Source organism: Cryptotermes secundus, unplaced genomic scaffold, assembly GCF_002891405.2.
Source record: "Cryptotermes secundus unplaced genomic scaffold, Csec_1.0 scaffold445, whole genome shotgun sequence".
Taxonomy (NCBI): Eukaryota; Metazoa; Arthropoda; class Insecta; order Blattodea; family Kalotermitidae; genus Cryptotermes; species Cryptotermes secundus.
Window position 1 is genome coordinate 6,176 of NW_019742968.1, and position 17,320 is coordinate 23,495.

Below are 17,320 nucleotides of genomic sequence, written 5' to 3' on the forward strand. Positions count from 1 at the left end.
ACACACACACACCCATCGTCACAGGGGGTGACCACAGTGTTCTGCCTTAATTTGTGGCGTTTTTCTAAGAACTGGCTGCCATGTACTGTGCGAAATCAATCGATGTTGGAAGAATAAATTTTGGATAACCCTCTTCTAAGAATTCCAATTGAGTGTGTTAGTGTGGCCAGCTCAGGGCAATATGATATTATAAACACAGTACATATCACGTCTCTGCTGTTTATAAATACATAGGAAAGAATATACGCCTTTCATAACAGTGGAACGGAGGAACTTCTCCCAAGAGCAACAGGAAATTTGCTGCAAGACAGGCATATGTAACGATGACTAAGCGCAGCAAAACTCGTGGCTTATAATACTCTGAACTACTGACAACAGGCCAGCGAAAAATCTAACAATCTACGGCAAAACCATCAATTATTATGGGCGTTATAACATAGGTGTGCAGCTGGACGAAACATTGACGTCAAACCCCCGCAGACGATTTAAATACCTTGACGAAACATACACATCAAACCACGCTGAACGGTTAATATCTCTGATGATTCAATGAATGAAAATGCCTTATAACAGATGCTACACTTTTGCCATACTAGTTTACTGAGCACATCATTTTCTGTTCAGCTCATTAATTTTTGTAAATCTTTTTGTAGTAGCATACTGTATTTGTGCTTTGATGCTAAATTCTGAGCCAGAATATTACAGTACTTTATACATAGATTTGGGGGCATGCAGTAGTGTAGTTGGTTAAGGCACTATGCTACAAGCCAGAAGGTCACAGGTTTGAGTCCCAATGAAGTGGGTTTTTTCAATTTACCTAATCGTTCCAGCCGCACTATGGCCATGGGGTCGAATCAGCCTCTAACATAAATGAATATCAGGAATCTTCCTGGGGTTAAAGAGTGCCGGCGCGTAATGCTGACAAACTTACTGCCATCTGTGAGCCGAATGTATAGAGAAAATGTGGGAGCCTTGACGTCTCATAACCCTATGGGCCTTCATGGCCTGTTACAGGGATAACTTTACCTTTTTTTTTTTACACAGATATAAAGAACAGGAAAGTTATCCCAAGTGAAGGGTTTTTACATTACCTGACATAGATATTCTCATATCCAGAGTCATGGCTTCACTGTGAGGCTGGGTGGCAGGTGTGGGTACACCATGATTTCATTTGTGCACAGATCTGCACATGTGCACAAAACACATCATGTTACCCAAACCAGTGTTCAACATGGGATTACTATACCTATCACTTGGGCATCTTGCCAAATATGTGTTACATTTCATAGCATTCTGAGTATAAAGACTTATCAGTTGCCTTAAATGTAGAGCTGTCCACTCTTATTCATTTCAAAACTAGAAAATTTCTGACTCTTTTCTTGTGAGTAGTAACCTGACCATAAAGTCAATCATTCTCTGTTCCATTTATAAATAGTACACTGGTCTGAGATCATACAGAACTTAAACTATGTATGCCATATGCCTTTGTAGAATGATACTTGGCAAAAGGTTAAATTTAATTATATAACTGAAGCATTTCTTCTATATTTTTACATAATTAGAAACTTCAATGTGAAAATCAACTATGCTATGCAAAATAATATGAGATTACCTGTACAAAAGTGACATTGTGTGGAAACTTCTTTGATGCAGAAGGGCTCTGTCCATGACTAAAGCTTGGTATGTCAACAGGTCCATATAGAATTGGTAATGAGATGGGAAAGAACTTGGAATCACTTGACCGTTCTTGTTCACCTCCATCACTACCACCAATACCACCTCCACCTCCTCCTCCTCCTCCAGGTTCATCATTTGGTGGAGAGTCCGCATAGTTCACATAATGTCTCACATTCTTTCGAGCTATGGCAATAAGTTTTCTATCTATGTCCAAGCCAACAACACTTCTTGCTTTAAAGTCACGTGCCACTATCAAAGTGACATGACCAATATTGCACCCAATATCAAGTACATCCTTATCTTGGAACAATTCCTTTCTCTTTTCTAAGTATTTCAGACGAATATCAACTTCATGCTGAGGATTTCGGTAACCATAATACCTAAAAAAAAAAATTATATATAAAAACTTCTTCAAATGAGAGAAATTTTTAATATTCAACCAATGATTGTTAGGTCACTTAAACATTCTATTTAAATTGCAAACATTCTATGTCTTCAAATGAGATGAAAAGATGATCATAAATGTTGAATTGGTAAGAATTTTAAAGGAAATAGCCATAGTCCAAGTACTATTCCAGCATTTTACCTAAATAAAACAAGAAAAACATGGGGGAAACATAATAAAAATATAGAATATAGTAATTTGGCCACAATTCTCAAAAAAATAACTTTCTGAGAACCTAACATTTCAGGATTACTTCACACAGTACAAACTGGGTTACTAGGCTGTACAGTGTATGTGACGCTAGGTTTGCTTCTGCTAGAATATACAATAACACTATAATAATAATAATAACAATAACAATATAACACTCAAAATCACTGGGTTTCTGGACTTTGTCCATTGTCCAGCATTCTAAAAACTAGAGAACACTACATTCCAGAAACTGGATCTGTTTCCCTCCTCAGGTGAGCGGGGAGATACTTACTCTGTTGGGTCCCCCCCTTTCATCTGACGACGGAAACAGATCCAGTTTCCGAAACACCGTGTTTTCTGGTTTTCTACAATATTGGACAATGGACAAAGTCTGAAAACCCAGTAAACTGAAGTTCCTCTTCTTTTAGTTATGCATGTGTGTGTGTGAGACACTCACATACAACACATCAGATTTGGAGATTCCATTTTCATTGTAACTTGACTGTACTTGGATAATTTCGTTACCCACGTGACATAACTGAAAGAATAGGATACAGTTTTGTTTTCCTTTGATCATAACTGTCCTTCCATCACAGAAAAGTAACCAACGAAAATTATGATTCTAATATTAGTTTAAAAGATCTCCTAACTGAGAGAGCAAGCAGCTCCGAGTAGGAGAGAGTAGGAAATGGAATCTTCTGCACACTGTGTACAATAAATGTTATTTCAAATTGTGTGCCTAGTGGGGTATGTCAAGAAATACTGGAAAAGCTTATATATTTTATAGTAAACCACATAATATGAGACTTCAGGTTCGCACGGTAGTGATCATGACAAGAACTATCTTCGGGAATGTGTACTCTAGCACACTAAAGTACATTCTGGGGGAATGTACTGATTCCATCTTCAAGGCTGAAGAGTAAGCCAAGCAAGTAATGTAAGCTGAGGGTTCCCATAACACTTCTCCCACATTTGGTTTAAACTACTTGCTTGGTTCACTCTTCAGTCCTGAAGATGGAAGATTCCTCTAAAATGTCAGTAAATCCCGCTATTTATTCAAGGGTTCCTGGAGCATTCAAAGTCACATTCTATAAGGTGACTCAATCATTTTGCTGGCTACATTGAAAGAACATTGAATTTCAGTGATGATAAAGTTGTCACTGCTAAGTATCATTGAATATAATATTAATACCAAAATAAAAACTGACAGCAGCTTGAGAAAATATGCAAATATTGTTAAGGTCACATAGTGTAGTATTTGTAAGGGTAAGGTACGGATCACACAGGAATTTTATAATGATCCAGGATTCAATATGTTAATGGAAGCGCTTTAGATCACGTTAACATGAGTGTGAGGACGATCTAGCATTCATGTGAGCATCAAAAACAAACTCTGTGACCTGTAGTCTGCAAGCGAACTATACCGACCGAGCAACCGCCACTTGTCAGCGAAGTTAGTGCCAACATTTTGCGGACAGAGGGTGTCGTGTGGACAGCACAACAGATCCCCACAGCTGTTAATCTCGGTTTTGTAGACTGGAGCCACTATTTCCTTGAAGTAGCTCCTCAATTATCCATGTGTGCATCAAGTTCAGAATAAAGAAGGATATTATATTCTTAATTACAAGCTAATGGTTTGCAAGAGTCAACGATTGAGTAAGATACAACATACAATTTCATCAGCCTTAAGAGTAGATAACCGGCTCACTTCACTAACTTCACTAACTCCAACCAGTTGCGTCCTTATTAGGAAGCCATTTATTACTAATGTATTTAAGAATCTTAACCTTTCTTTCCATTTTCCATCTCACTAACCTTAAATTTTACATTTTCCTCTTTCTAGTCCTCAAAGGTCAGCTAGCTCACATTTCAGACTAACATATCTCAATTTACAAAGCTTCTAATTATGCAATTTTCTCAGCCTTACCATCATTTACTTCTTTTCTCTTAGTGCCAAATCTTTTCCTCATCCCTTAGGGTGAGAGATAAAGTTTCATACTAACACAAAACGGCAGTTTTGTACATTTCAGTCTTCACATTTTCATATATGAACTACAAAATCTATATTACATGTAACAAGCACTGTAATCTATTTTCATTCACAGAATATTAAACAATGACTATAAATAATCTAGGGGCATGCCGTAGCATGGTTGGTTGAGGAACTATGCTACAAGCCGGAAGGTCACGGGTTCAATTACCGTTAAGGTCATTGGACTCTTCAATTGACCTAATCCTTCAAGACACACTATGGCACTGGGGTTGACTCAGCCTCTAAGAGAAATGAGTAAAAGGAATCTTCTTGGGGGTAAAGCTTGGCTGGCGTATAAGGCTGAAAACCTCACAGCCATCTATAAGCGAACTGTCTAGAAAATGTGAGAGCCTGACATCTTACAACCCTATGGGCCTCCATGGCCTGTTGCAGGGTTGACTTTCGCATTACCTACAAGTAATTTGAATTCCAAAATCTGAGCCACCAATGTTAGGATTCTCACTACGCTGTACGTGTCTGTCAAACTATATGCAAGGGACTGTAACACGAATATAATGTATATTGCAGCTACATTAATGATAATCACTTACTTCAAATAGTTTCCATACTGGAAATATTCATTCTTCTTTTTGAAATTTGGCATTTTTTGTAACATCTGTTCTCTTTTGTGCTGCCAGTTAGCACCTGGGCGAAACCTGCTGAACCTTCCATCAGATGCTGGACCATATTGCGGTGGCCTCTTCCAAGCTCCAGGCTGTGGAATTACAGGACTTACAATCTTATCCTTGATATCAGGCTTCCGTTTTTTTTCAAGTTTACTATCTTTACCAGCAGCAGAATCTTCGGTCCCCTTACGACTTTTTCTGTCTTTCTCTTTTGCTGGCAGTTCAAGATGTAGTTCCCTTCTTGCAGGGTTTTCTTGTGTTGATATAGGTGCAGCAAAAACAACATTCTCATTCAGTGAACTAGCTTTCTCTTCCTCAAAAATTTTTACTCCTTCACTATTCATAACAGGTGCTGATCCATCCAAACCATCTTCCTTAGATGAACCGCCTGAAGATGAATTGCGTTTTTTTTTTCGGTTTCGTGACTTTCGACCACGTTTAGTAGGAGATACAAGCGTTTGCTCATATTCTGCGTCATCTTCACAAGAAATGAGATTTAAAGGATCATGAAGATTTGGAGGTATAATCACCTCAATTGTTCCTTTACGATGTCGTGGAGTTGGAAGAGGAGATGACTTTGGTGTAACAGCATTCATTGCCCTGAAGGAAGAAATTCATAAACAATAAACATAAAAGTTACATTCATCAATAACCCAAATTATTTAATGTATTTTATTTCACATAACTTTATAAACTAATGAAACTTAAAAATATTAAACATAGACCCACCTGTTAATTTCTTCATCTTGCAAGCTGTTCAAATTTAATGGATCATTAATGTTTCCTCCAAGGAGGAATTTTGTTGGCGGTATGATTGTTCCCTCCTTCTTCCTTCGTTTATAAGGAGGACAAAATTTTCCACCTCCCATAGGGAAACTCTGGACTCGCTTGCGCTTGAAATTTCGTCCATCGGTTTCATGCTTGTGCTTCTTAGGGAAATATCCACTTGCACCAGATCCAGATTTTCTGTGCAATCGTTCAATTTCTTTTAAACGTATTTTATTCTTCGAAGCACTTCGTTCTTCTGAACCATCGACTTTTACAGGTCTTTGTACTTGTGCTGACGACATTTCTGAAAGCAAAGCATCCATAAATAAATTACAGTACCGAATTTAAAAGATATTCAGTACAGATACTGGGGACAGGGTCTTTCATACACTTCTTACGCCTGACACGAAACACCTGTTCAAATATTCCAAAGTATTTCACCGTCATAACATAAACACTGCATAAGAAATTATACACTGGGCAATGTTCACAGTTTTCTATCATCTGACTTACATTTCACTATAAAACAAAAACCATTTTTTAATTAAATTAACATATTTGTTGCATCTTATGTGTCCACGTGAGTTTGTATACATGCACTCGTTTTTTGCTATGCGCATGCGTAGTGAAACGTCTTCCTGCATCTTCAATAAACCTAAAAAATTTCGATTTCTAACAGCTAAATAAATGCATTTAATACCGTTCCTGAAGCCAGAACTTACCTTTAACGTAAAATTAATATTGACTTATGAATCTTGTTATAAGTTATTTCCTTTCGAAAGAAGAAATCCTTACACAAACAACTAAATTCGCACACCACTTAGCACTGGACTCACCAAGCATCCACCACCATCAACGATGGCGATACGTTCCTTCCCATCCCTACGCCCCTCCATTGCGCACTATTCCGGTTGGGTTCCCTATAAAACCTGAACGTGTTGTATTGAACTTCGAAACGTTATTCACTTGTTCCAATTACAGTGACATAAAATGTTTTTATGACTATCATTATTTGCTTAAAAATATCTAGTATAAATAATATGTTTAAATCTCATATTACAGTTATACGACATTTATGATATGTTATATTTCTATGTTTACTTAAACTCCCGCCATTGTTTTCCGTTTCGAATCGTCACACGGAACCACGGATTGCCATATTCGCAACCACGAGATACGAGAACGAAACGAATATTTGTCATTGTTAAAGCAGAGGATTTACAGGTTTATGGTATACACTGAAGAGGAAATGTATATATAAATTCTTACTACATATAATTTTTGGGTTACATAGTTTTTGCTGTGGTTCTGTCTTCCCTAAATTATAGTCGGTATGTTCTGAAAACTCAATTGTTATACTCGTATGAGACTTAACAGATGGACCGGCAACAAAGAATTTTGTTCATAATTGTAAATTTGGAACTTTGGTTTTATCATATGTTTTGTGTACTCAAGTTCCTTACGTCTGTTACAATTTAAATAGTAAAATAATCTTTTTCAGAATATGTCTCTTCAGAAAATTAATAAGAAGCCTTTCAAGTCACCATTCAATAATCCAGCAAAGAATAGTGCAAGCCACCCACAAAAGCAGATTCCCCTGTGGAAGCATGAAGACGCGACACAGAATCAGGTTGTGGTAAAATTACTTATTTATAATCTTAATTATTCCAACGTGATTACATACAACTTAAAAAAGTTTTAATGTCAATTGACGATCTGTGGGCCGTTAAAAATGAGCTCTAAAGGAGACATCGAAAAAAAGCAAAAACATACAGGAATGAAATTTATACTAAATAAAAATCCCTTTTGTCCATTCATCTCTTAAAACACTGTTCAAAGTGAAAATTCTAAATAAAATATTCTAGGATGATTTCAGTTATTGTACTAGGTCTCTTGAATTCATAATCAACCACAGTTTACCAGAACTCATATTTTACATGAAGCTCAAATCGAATTGTGTGAGACTTCTTAAAATGAGTTCGTCCTAGTTAAAAGTGGTTCATAATACAGACAGGTCTATATATCATTAAAATATACTGTATATGGGAGCCGGTATAGAGCAGTCGGTATAGAGACTGGCTATGGGCTGGACGATCAGGGGTAGGAGTTCGAGTCGCGGTAGGGCCAAGAATTTTCTCTTCTCCACGTCGTCCAGACCGGCGCTGGGGCCCACCCATCCTCCTGTCAAATAGGTAACGGGGGTTCTTCCCCCGGGAGTAAGACGGCCGGGGCGTGACTTTCACCACTCACATCCAACTAGTGCCGAGATCAAGAATACGTGGATCTAGACATCCACTCCCCCATACGTCTTCATGGTGTAGTACTTAATTAGTGAAACACAGGGACAATTTATATACTGTATATGTCCTCTAAATTTTACTTCAAATATTATACAGTGATACTGATAATTAATAATTTGGCCGAGCCGGAAAGTCGACCAGTCACCTCTGTCGAGCACAGGATAATACGTGGAGCTTTCCCCATGTTCTCCTATACATCTTCATGGTGTGGTGTTTAATTAGTCTAGGGACAATATTAATTTCACCTTACCAATAATTTTTAGTTTATAATATTTAGGTTCATTGTATTTTAAGAGAAGAAAGGGTGAGAAATTTCCAGGAATTTTTGTTACAAGTTTATTTTTGTGTTCCAGTGGCCAGAGTTCTTGGCTACAGATCCCGAGGTCCCGGGTTCGATTCCCGGCGCTACCAGATTTTATGAGAATTAGTGGATCTGGAACGGGGTCCACTCAGCCTCGTGATGATAATTGAGGAGCTATTTCAAGGAAATAGCGGCTCCGGTCTAGAAAACCGAAATTAACGGCCGTGGGGATCCGTTGCGCTGACCACGCGACACCCTCTATCCGAAGTTAGCACTAATTTCGCCGACAAGTGGCGGTCGCTCGGTCGGTATAGCTCGCTTGCTGACTCAAGCCACGGAGTTTGTTTTTTGTTTATTCCGATACTTGAAAGCCAAAGAATGACAATTCTCGCGCCATTGTGTTACTTGCATGTATTGCCTCTCTGTTATATATAGCATGCAGAAGTGCGTTTCATCAATTAACGTTGTAGATGTCTCGATTATTGATGAAATGTCCTCTGCAAAAATGTTAAGTTCTTTATATCTAGGTTACAGCGCGGTGTATTATCACTGTAATAAATACATGCAGACGATGGATAACAGATGAACCACACAGAGCCCTGCCCCCTTTTGATACTGACTAGTGCATATGTCCTATTTCTATTACCAAAATAAGTCTAGCATACTGGTCAAGTCGGGACGCATGGATAGACAAATGTAATTTAGAGGCGGAAGTATGAACTCCATTGAGCAGTCTCCTTAAGAAGCTGATAGTGACCAGTTAGCCAAATTCCTGTCCCATTGTTGTCGTTCCGAAGAATCCACCCGAGACTGTATGCAGCATTTCGTAACATGATAGTTCCTTGGCGATGAGTTGTTAGCCCGCCGCACAACCTCCAAGTTATAGTGCCACCGCTTTATGGCTGTCAGCGATTGATTAATCAGTTTATTCACAACTAACTCCATATAGACCGCCTCTGTGGTTTAGGGGTCAGAGTTCCTGGCTACAAACCAAGAGGTCCCGGGTTCGATTTCAGGCGCTACAAGATTTTCTGAGAAGTAGTGGGCCTGGAACGGTGTACACTCAGCCTCGTGAGGATAACTGAGGAGCTACTTGAATGGAAAAGTGGAGGCTCAGGTCTATAAAACCGAAATTAACGGTCGTGGGGATTCGTTGCGCTGACCACGCGACGCCCTTTGTTGGCACTAACTTCGGTAGTGTTCACTTGCGGACTATAGGTCACGGAGGACGCGCCGTGCTTTGGTGATAAGGAACCAATTTCCCATGGATGGAAGTATGAAAGGAAAACTTTAATTCTCTCAATTATGTTCAAAATTCGAGCAACGTGCTCTGATGGCAATTTTGTTAACTTGTCTGCAGAAAAATACTGAATACTGTGCAAATTTACACGATTATCTGTAAATATGTCATCGCTAGAATTCTTAAGAAGATGCCTGTATCGGACGTTTTGAGGTAATATTTAAACTGTCGTACTGGGTACTGTTCTATTGATTTAAACCCGTTCACGCATACGTGGAATTTTTCAAAAGACGATTTCTGTGCGCATTAAACGAAACCAGGATTAACAGTATAAGAGAAATCACAAAAGACACGTTTTGAAAATACCCCACATGCATCACCTTTCCGCTTTATTTCTTGGGGAGGGAATACTAGAATAATGCAGCTATAATCTTTACGCCCTAAGATTAGGCAGTCTTCGATGATCAAGTGATGTTTCATAAACAAATTGCTTTGGTACTCTGAATGTCCCGTATATACTGCAGACAAAAGTAACATGTTTTGCTGCATTTGGAGCAGTGGCTCACACGCAAGTGGTAGTGTATTGTTTTTTAAATGTGTGTACACTACACAGATGCGGATAACAGTACTGGTTCAGGTGTTGGTTGATACGTGACTCAACTGCATGTTATAATGAATAGTCATTCTTGAATTAGTTTCTTCTCTTTAAATAGACAAGTTAAAATTAACGGTATAAATTTAGTGACTTACACAGCTTGCCTCACAGGCTACTAACACTGATATTGCAGAAAGATTATTCTTTCGGAACATTTTTATCACGAAAAATATTTTTTGACATACTTGAATATCAATGTATACCTTATCATAAATATATGCGTGTAATGCAACTCATGCTCGTTCAATAATATCCTTACGTTACTATCTTTAGAATCTTTTCTTTTCACGTCCCTTATCTTGTACACTATAATTCCACCAATTGTTCTTTATGGACAGGAAATTTAATCTGTCACATTATGGAAAGAACATGGATTTAGGGTATTTAAGACATTGTGTTGAGGAAAATGTTTGGAACTAAGAGAGAGTATTTGTTTTATTGCTAGTGGGGTGGGACTAAGCCCCTTGTACGACCGCGCCATAGCTCAAGCGGTTAGTCGCTGGCTTTCAATAGCGGCGGCCCGGGTTAGATCCCGGGTCTGGTCAAGTGGGATTTGTGGTGGACAAAGTAGCGCTGGGGCAGGTTTTCTCCGAGTACTTCGGTTGCCCCTTCCAATCTTCATTCCACCAATTGCTCCACAATCACCCTCACCTATCACCTGGGACTGGTACAAAAGGCCAGAAGTGGCCGCAGTACAAGGGACTTAGTCCCATCCCACTAGCAATAAAAAATAGTCCATTGTACTGCACAATGTGTTTTGTACGAAAGGATTCTGGAGGGTCTGAACCCCGGACGCGCCAAGAATATTTATCCAGCATTACTTCCCTTGATCTGTAGAGATGAGACCTTGTCATTTGCTGTTCATCCATGCAAGGAAATTTAGAAAAAAAGATTAAATGAACAAAAAACATCCACATTGTTAAGAAAAACATTTTAAGAGGATAGTCTATAGAAGTGCATGTGTCAATGACGAAAGGTCATGTAACTGAATTTGTAGGCCGTACCCTAATTCAGGTGGTTAGTCGCCGGCTTCTCACCTCGGAAGTCAGGGTTCAGACCCAAGGGAGTCCACGTACAATTTACGGTAGACAAAGCTATACTGGCGGAAGTTTTCCGGAGCATTTAGGTTTTCCTCTTCACAGTTACAATTCCATCAGTGTTCCATATTTGTCTATCATCAGGGTCAGCTTCAAGTTACCCCAGTAACACGGCACTTAAACCCTCATCATTTCTACAAGTAACTAAACTTAACATCTGAAACGTTTCTTTGATGAGACATATATTTTTGAACATTCGTTTCTACCGTTAGCTCCGACAGAACAGCGTGATGTATCTTGATTCTCTGCATGGGAGCAGCCGGGAGAAGGGGGAAGTCAGGCATCTCACCTCCCTGGACTTAAAAAAAATGGGAATAAAAAAAAAGACCGAAAACTACCAAATGTTATAATTAGAATTCAAATTATTAAAAAATAACATATTTTCTATCCTAAATACAATATTTTGATCCGGAAAACTAGTCTTTAACGGCTTATACGTAACTTTGTGAGCATACTACTTATACGTAACTTTGTGAGCATACTAGCCCCCCCCCCTTAACACAAGGAAAATTCCTGGTAACGTCCGTGATCCTCAGGACATTGTTTTACGGAGAAATCGGATTCGTGTACAACGACCGGACGCAGAGATGCGGCAGTTTAATAGTGCACGTCCGTTCCGTTACTAAACACACAGCATATTATAGTACGAGATATCTTAAATCTGATTGGTCTCCAATAGGTTTGCTTACGATATTGCTGTTTCCTTCTTCAACACTGATCAGCACTGTACGAGCATGCGTATAATCCTACATATTCAGTATTTAACAAGCGGAAAGAGGGTGCCTGGCCGAGGACTGCAAGGGGGAAGGGGGTGGGGGGGAGAAGAGATATTACATAATTATGTATTATGAATTTGGACGACTGTGTTAGTGAACATTAATAAAATATTTAGGAGGACTGTCGTCTTATTTGTCTTGGGCGACAGAGAAAACCACGAAAATATTAGACATAACAGTCTGATGCCACCTAAATTCAAACTGATTTCTCAGTATTTCACAGGCACAAACCGGTTTCCTTATTCTGTGAGTTAACGTGTTCGATTTTATTTCATTTTAAAGTAATTGAATTTTAACTGGCTTAGCTTATATACAGATACTACTGACATAATTAGGTAACTCCATGGAGCTGGTTCCTTCCTGAGAAGCCACCAGTCGCCCAACTAATCAGGAGTACTTTGGTTTCCCCTGCCAATCTTCATTCCACCAATTGCTCCACAATCACCCTCACCTATCATCTGGGGCTGGTACAATAGGCCAGAAGTGGCCGCAGTACAAGGGACTTAGTCCCACCCCACTAGCAATAAAAAGAAAATAATATTATCCGTTTTTATGCAACGATTGTGTAATCGGAGGGGGAGCTGCTAAATTGCCAAGTGTCATATAACAAAAATTAAGAAAAAAAATGGGAAAAATTATGTAATGTCATGCCATGCTCTGTATGAAAACTGTCTACACAATATGTTACAATTCTAGTGGACCACTACTGAGTAAATAATTAAGAAAAGTAATCCTGATGACCATCAACTTTTCTCTTTGAAAGATACACAAGACATTTAATTCCATATGATCATGTACATAGCTTGGCTAGATTCACACGTTTGTATGTACACAATATGGGAATCTTAAATCAGAAAGTAAACATATTCCCCCCCCCCTGCTGGCTCTACAGCCCCCTTGGGCCCTAGCTTCTGATTTTCAGTTTCATGTTCATTTCACAGACAATAGGAATCATTGGACGAGTGATCAGTTTGTCACAAGGCCTCTATCTAAATAAAAGACAACACAAACATAGAATAAAAATATACACGTACCAAACAGTCATGCCTTGTGTGGGATTCTAACCCATGATCCCAGCTTTCAAGCAAGCAAAGACAGTATGTGCCTTAGACCGCTCGGCTACCATGACCGGCTTAATGTGTTTAGATGCTAGTAATAAACTTTGTGACCCGATAAAATTGATTTTGTGCAATACCTGTATTGCATATATTTGACATTAATTTATGAGCCTCAGATTTCATACAGTATTTAATTGTGTGAATTACATTATAACAGGTGAAGACTCTTCCTCAGGCTGAAGAAGTGAACCCAAACATCAAGGGGAACACAGCAAGTAATTCTAGGATACTTAAAAAGAATTTTAAAAAGGGAGAAAAGAAAGAGGTAACTTTGATTGATTGATTGATTGATTGATTCATTTGTTTTACACTCCATAGATCCACAGTACCACAGGTAGGATATGGACCACGTCAAGTGGTACATATATAAAAGACAAATAAGCCAAAAAATAGAATAAAATAAAATGATGACAGAAATATAAAAAGTTCTATTACTAATGGTTTTAAAACTTGGTGACAGTAAACATAATTTATTAAACTACGTATATATATATATATAAATTCTTTGGTATGTCATTGACTTGCAATAGCCTTAAATTGCAGATATTCATCAATGGAATAAAAATAATGTGTATAAAGAAAATGTTTTAGAGAGGCTTCAAATTTCCTTGGATTATGAGATATATCTTTAATATGTGGAGGAAGATTGTTAAATACCCTAATACCCATACAGTACACTCCCTTTTGGTAAACTGTAAAATTTACTGTAGGCAGATAAAAATTATTTGATTGTCTTGTACCTGTATTATGCTTTTCTGAATTTAAAATAAAGAGATCCTTGTTATTGACCACAAACAACATGAGTGAAAAAATATATTGTGATGCTCTAATTGGTAAATGTTACAACATTTTAACACTTCCAGGTTTGAAAGTTGGTCCTTATAAGCTTCCTTAAATGTCTCTTATTCCATTCAGTTTTGTCATGAAGCTGTTTCTTTTTCATAAATTAAGATGACTGACTAGTAAAAAGACATGTATATTTGGATTACAATCAGTATCCTTTTGAAGAGTACAAATATTAACATTTCCAAGTATTGTATTGTATTGTATTGTATTGTATGGTACTGCATTTATTACACGTTCCAGCACATCCATACAAGGCCGAAGCTATTGGATACAGAACTTGTCACACCACAAGCTTGCTAAATCAACAAGTATTCAACAGAACAATGCATATAAATCCACAGAGCATATGAAACCCCTACAAATCACTGCAACTACATAACCTACCATGTGTATATAAGATATAATACAAAATTGGAACATATATATGACAATAGGTCAAATAATGGGTCATAGCTAAACAAGAAACTATCCCTAATTAAAATGTTCATTTAAAGTGTAATAGGATTTAGTATGTAAAAAGGCACATAAAGCTGCTCTAAATTGTGTAATACTATTGACTAACTCTTTTATATTTAAAGTAAGATGATGAAAAAGTTTAATACCAAAATAATAAGGTCTTTTCTGGTAAGTTGTCAAATTTGTCTGAGGGCAATAAGATCAAAATTATGCCTAGTATTAAGGCCATGAATTTGTAATGTCATGTGATATAAACTCATGTTATTCACAACGAACTTCAATAAAGAAAATATATATTGGGACTGCACTGGCAAATTCCCAAACCCTAATTCATCTCTACAGGAGTCCCTAGATCTAAACTCACTCATTATTCTAATTATTCTCTTTTGAATTCTGAAAATGTGCATGCTATAAAAAGAATTGCCCCCAAAAATAATTCTCTATATTGGTCCCAGTGCATGTGTGTAATGTATTTGGTTATTTTGGTTCAGTTAATTCGACATTATTTTGTGTTCAGCTAATAATGCTAACATATTAACAATGTTCAGCCTGCAGTTTGTTACCCATGATGAATGCACCACATAAAGCAGAATAAAACTGAAGATATACTCGTATTTCATGAAATTACTCCATGTGAAAAATACCCACTTATATTTCTAATTAATGCAGTTAAACTGATATTAAAATAACATGTACCTGTATTCTTATTGTTGTTTATTCAAAATTTGTTGCAGAAACTTCCCATAACATCCCTTACTGATACAGAATATGATGACATTTTTTCATCAGTAATCAATAAAGTAATGGCAGGAGGTATTCCTTCACCAGTCATGGAACACAATGCAGGAAGCAGTGGTGATGAAGTTGAAATTGAGGTGAACTCATTGTGTACCATACACTAATCATAAATGATACCAACTTATATCAGAATAGTTTTTATGATAACAACATCCAGGAGAGTTTGCACCACAACTGTATTATACACTGATCATTTTTTGGCTTATATTTGATATACAATATATTTTGGGAGCTGGTCCTACCATCTTCAGGTATTTGGTAGACAGTTTACTAACAGTAATTTTTATTATTATGAGGACTGGAACTTAAATAGTGGCAACACTGCTGTAGAGACGCCATGCAACGGAACCAAATAATGTCGTTTGTACCACATGTTAGTTACACACTTACCTTACCTCAGAGCAAATGGACTCTCCCTTCCCACATCACGCGCATGTGCAGTGACGAGAAGAACAGAGCCTCGTGTTAGCTGGCAGTCTAATGTAGTGCTGTTACGAAGTTTTCGAAACAGGAACAACGGAGTTGGATAAAGATTGAATGTGCCAGAGGCCATACAGCACGACAGAGTCATCAAGGTCTTCAAGAGGTTTTCGGGGAATCTGCATTGCCTTACAGAACAGTGGAAAGGTGGGTAAGTCTTCAATGAGGAATGCCAAAATGTGGCAGACATGTGTTGGCCAGGTCGTCCTAGTGTCAGTGAAGAAGAAGTGTATGTTCTTTCCGCGTTACTGGAGAGTGATCGACGCCATACGATTCATGAGCTGGCCTGAGAGACAGGATTAGTGCATACAACTGTGCTCACATTCTGAAGGAACGCCTGGGCATTAGAAAAATTGCATCACAATGGGTTCCGCATGATTTGATGGAAATGCAGTAATGGCAAGCTGTGGCTGATTTGTTCAATCCATGGGGCTGGGAAGTGCTGTACCATCCACCATACTCCCCAGACTTAAACCCTTGTGACTTCGACTTGATTCCTAAGATGAAGGAACCACTTCGTGGCATTCGCTTCAGAACTGTTCCAGAGATTCTTCAGGCAGTAGACCACTCCATTCAAACTATCAACACAACAGGCGCTGCTAAAGGTATCCTACGACTTCCACATCGCTGGCAACGGGTTGTACACAATGCTGGTGACTACACTGAAGGACAGTAAAACTTCGAAACATGCATCTATTTTGTATCAGTTGTAAATAAATAGTTGCCACTATTAAAGTTCCAACCCTCGTATTTGCTATTACTTTCATGTTTAATATTAATGACAAATAGGGATCGGTCCTGGAACCCTTTGAATCCTAGATGTTTTGCTCTCTATCAGTACAGTGAAACCTGTCAATATTGATCACTCGTTTTCCTAGTCAAACACAGCCAACTGACAGAAAATAGTGTTAACATTCCAGTTTTTTTTTTGTCTGTAATTGTTACAACTACTGAACTGTGTTAATTTGGCCGCCATCTTAAGCTTTCTGAAGCACTTTATTTTGCTTCTGACTCTGTGACTAAAGGAGATATTACACGCTTAATATATATAAGGGGCAGATCAATGAAGACTATTTCAAAATAATCTGTTAACTTTCTGTGTGGCAAACACAGGAAAGTTAAATTATATATAGAACCAGTGCATAAAATGCAAGATCAGAAAAGTCTAAGATACACTGGTTGTGAAGAATGAGGGGTGTAGCCATGTGTAAACATGATTTTAACATTTTTGTGAAGATGCGTCCAGATATGTCTCATCGTGACTTACAAGGGTGGCCAAATTCACAGATGTTGCTATGCAATGGCATCAAATTACCTGCAGATGGAATGAGATGCATCTCAGAAAAGTCGTGGAGAAGGAAAACTAGATGATTGCAGCATAATTATGGAGTAGTGTATCGACCTTTGTCACCAACTGTAGGGAAACAATTTCGAGGGTTGTAGTTATACTAGTATGAAAATATACAATAATAGTTATGTAAACAAAACAGTCACAGTGTATACTGTGAAGATA

General features: G+C 38.0%; 2 protein-coding genes across 4 annotated transcripts in view; one reads left to right on the plus strand and one right to left on the minus strand.

Moving 5' to 3' along the window:
* LOC111873560 (probable RNA methyltransferase bin3) overlaps window positions 1–17,219 on the minus strand; it is a 21,264-nt gene extending 4,045 nt beyond the window's left edge. The window contains exons 1-4 of one of the 2 annotated variants that reach the window (XM_033755115.1): window positions 17,123–17,219; window positions 5,702–6,044; window positions 4,898–5,572; window positions 1,613–2,057 (exon numbers count right to left, since the gene is read on the minus strand). In XM_033755115.1, the coding sequence (XP_033611006.1) occupies window positions 1,613–2,057; window positions 4,898–5,572; window positions 5,702–6,044; window positions 17,123–17,144 (1,485 nt within the window). In that variant the 5' untranslated portion in view covers window positions 17,145–17,219. Of the gene's footprint in view, window positions 1–1,612; window positions 2,058–4,897; window positions 5,573–5,701; window positions 6,045–6,462; window positions 6,617–17,122 lie in introns of those variants that run through there. The other variant, XM_023868362.2, reaches the window with a different exon arrangement.
* The window catches only part of LOC111873550, a 21,683-nt gene continuing 11,258 nt past the window's right edge, over window positions 6,896–17,320 (plus strand). Inside the window, exons 1-4 of one of the 2 annotated variants that reach the window (XM_023868343.2) lie at window positions 6,896–7,071; window positions 7,242–7,370; window positions 13,385–13,492; window positions 15,264–15,404. In XM_023868343.2, the coding sequence (XP_023724111.1) occupies window positions 7,245–7,370; window positions 13,385–13,492; window positions 15,264–15,404 (375 nt within the window). In that variant the 5' untranslated portion in view covers window positions 6,896–7,071; window positions 7,242–7,244. The remainder of the gene's footprint in view (window positions 7,072–7,241; window positions 7,371–13,384; window positions 13,493–15,263; window positions 15,405–17,320) is intronic. The other variant, XM_033755114.1, reaches the window with a different exon arrangement.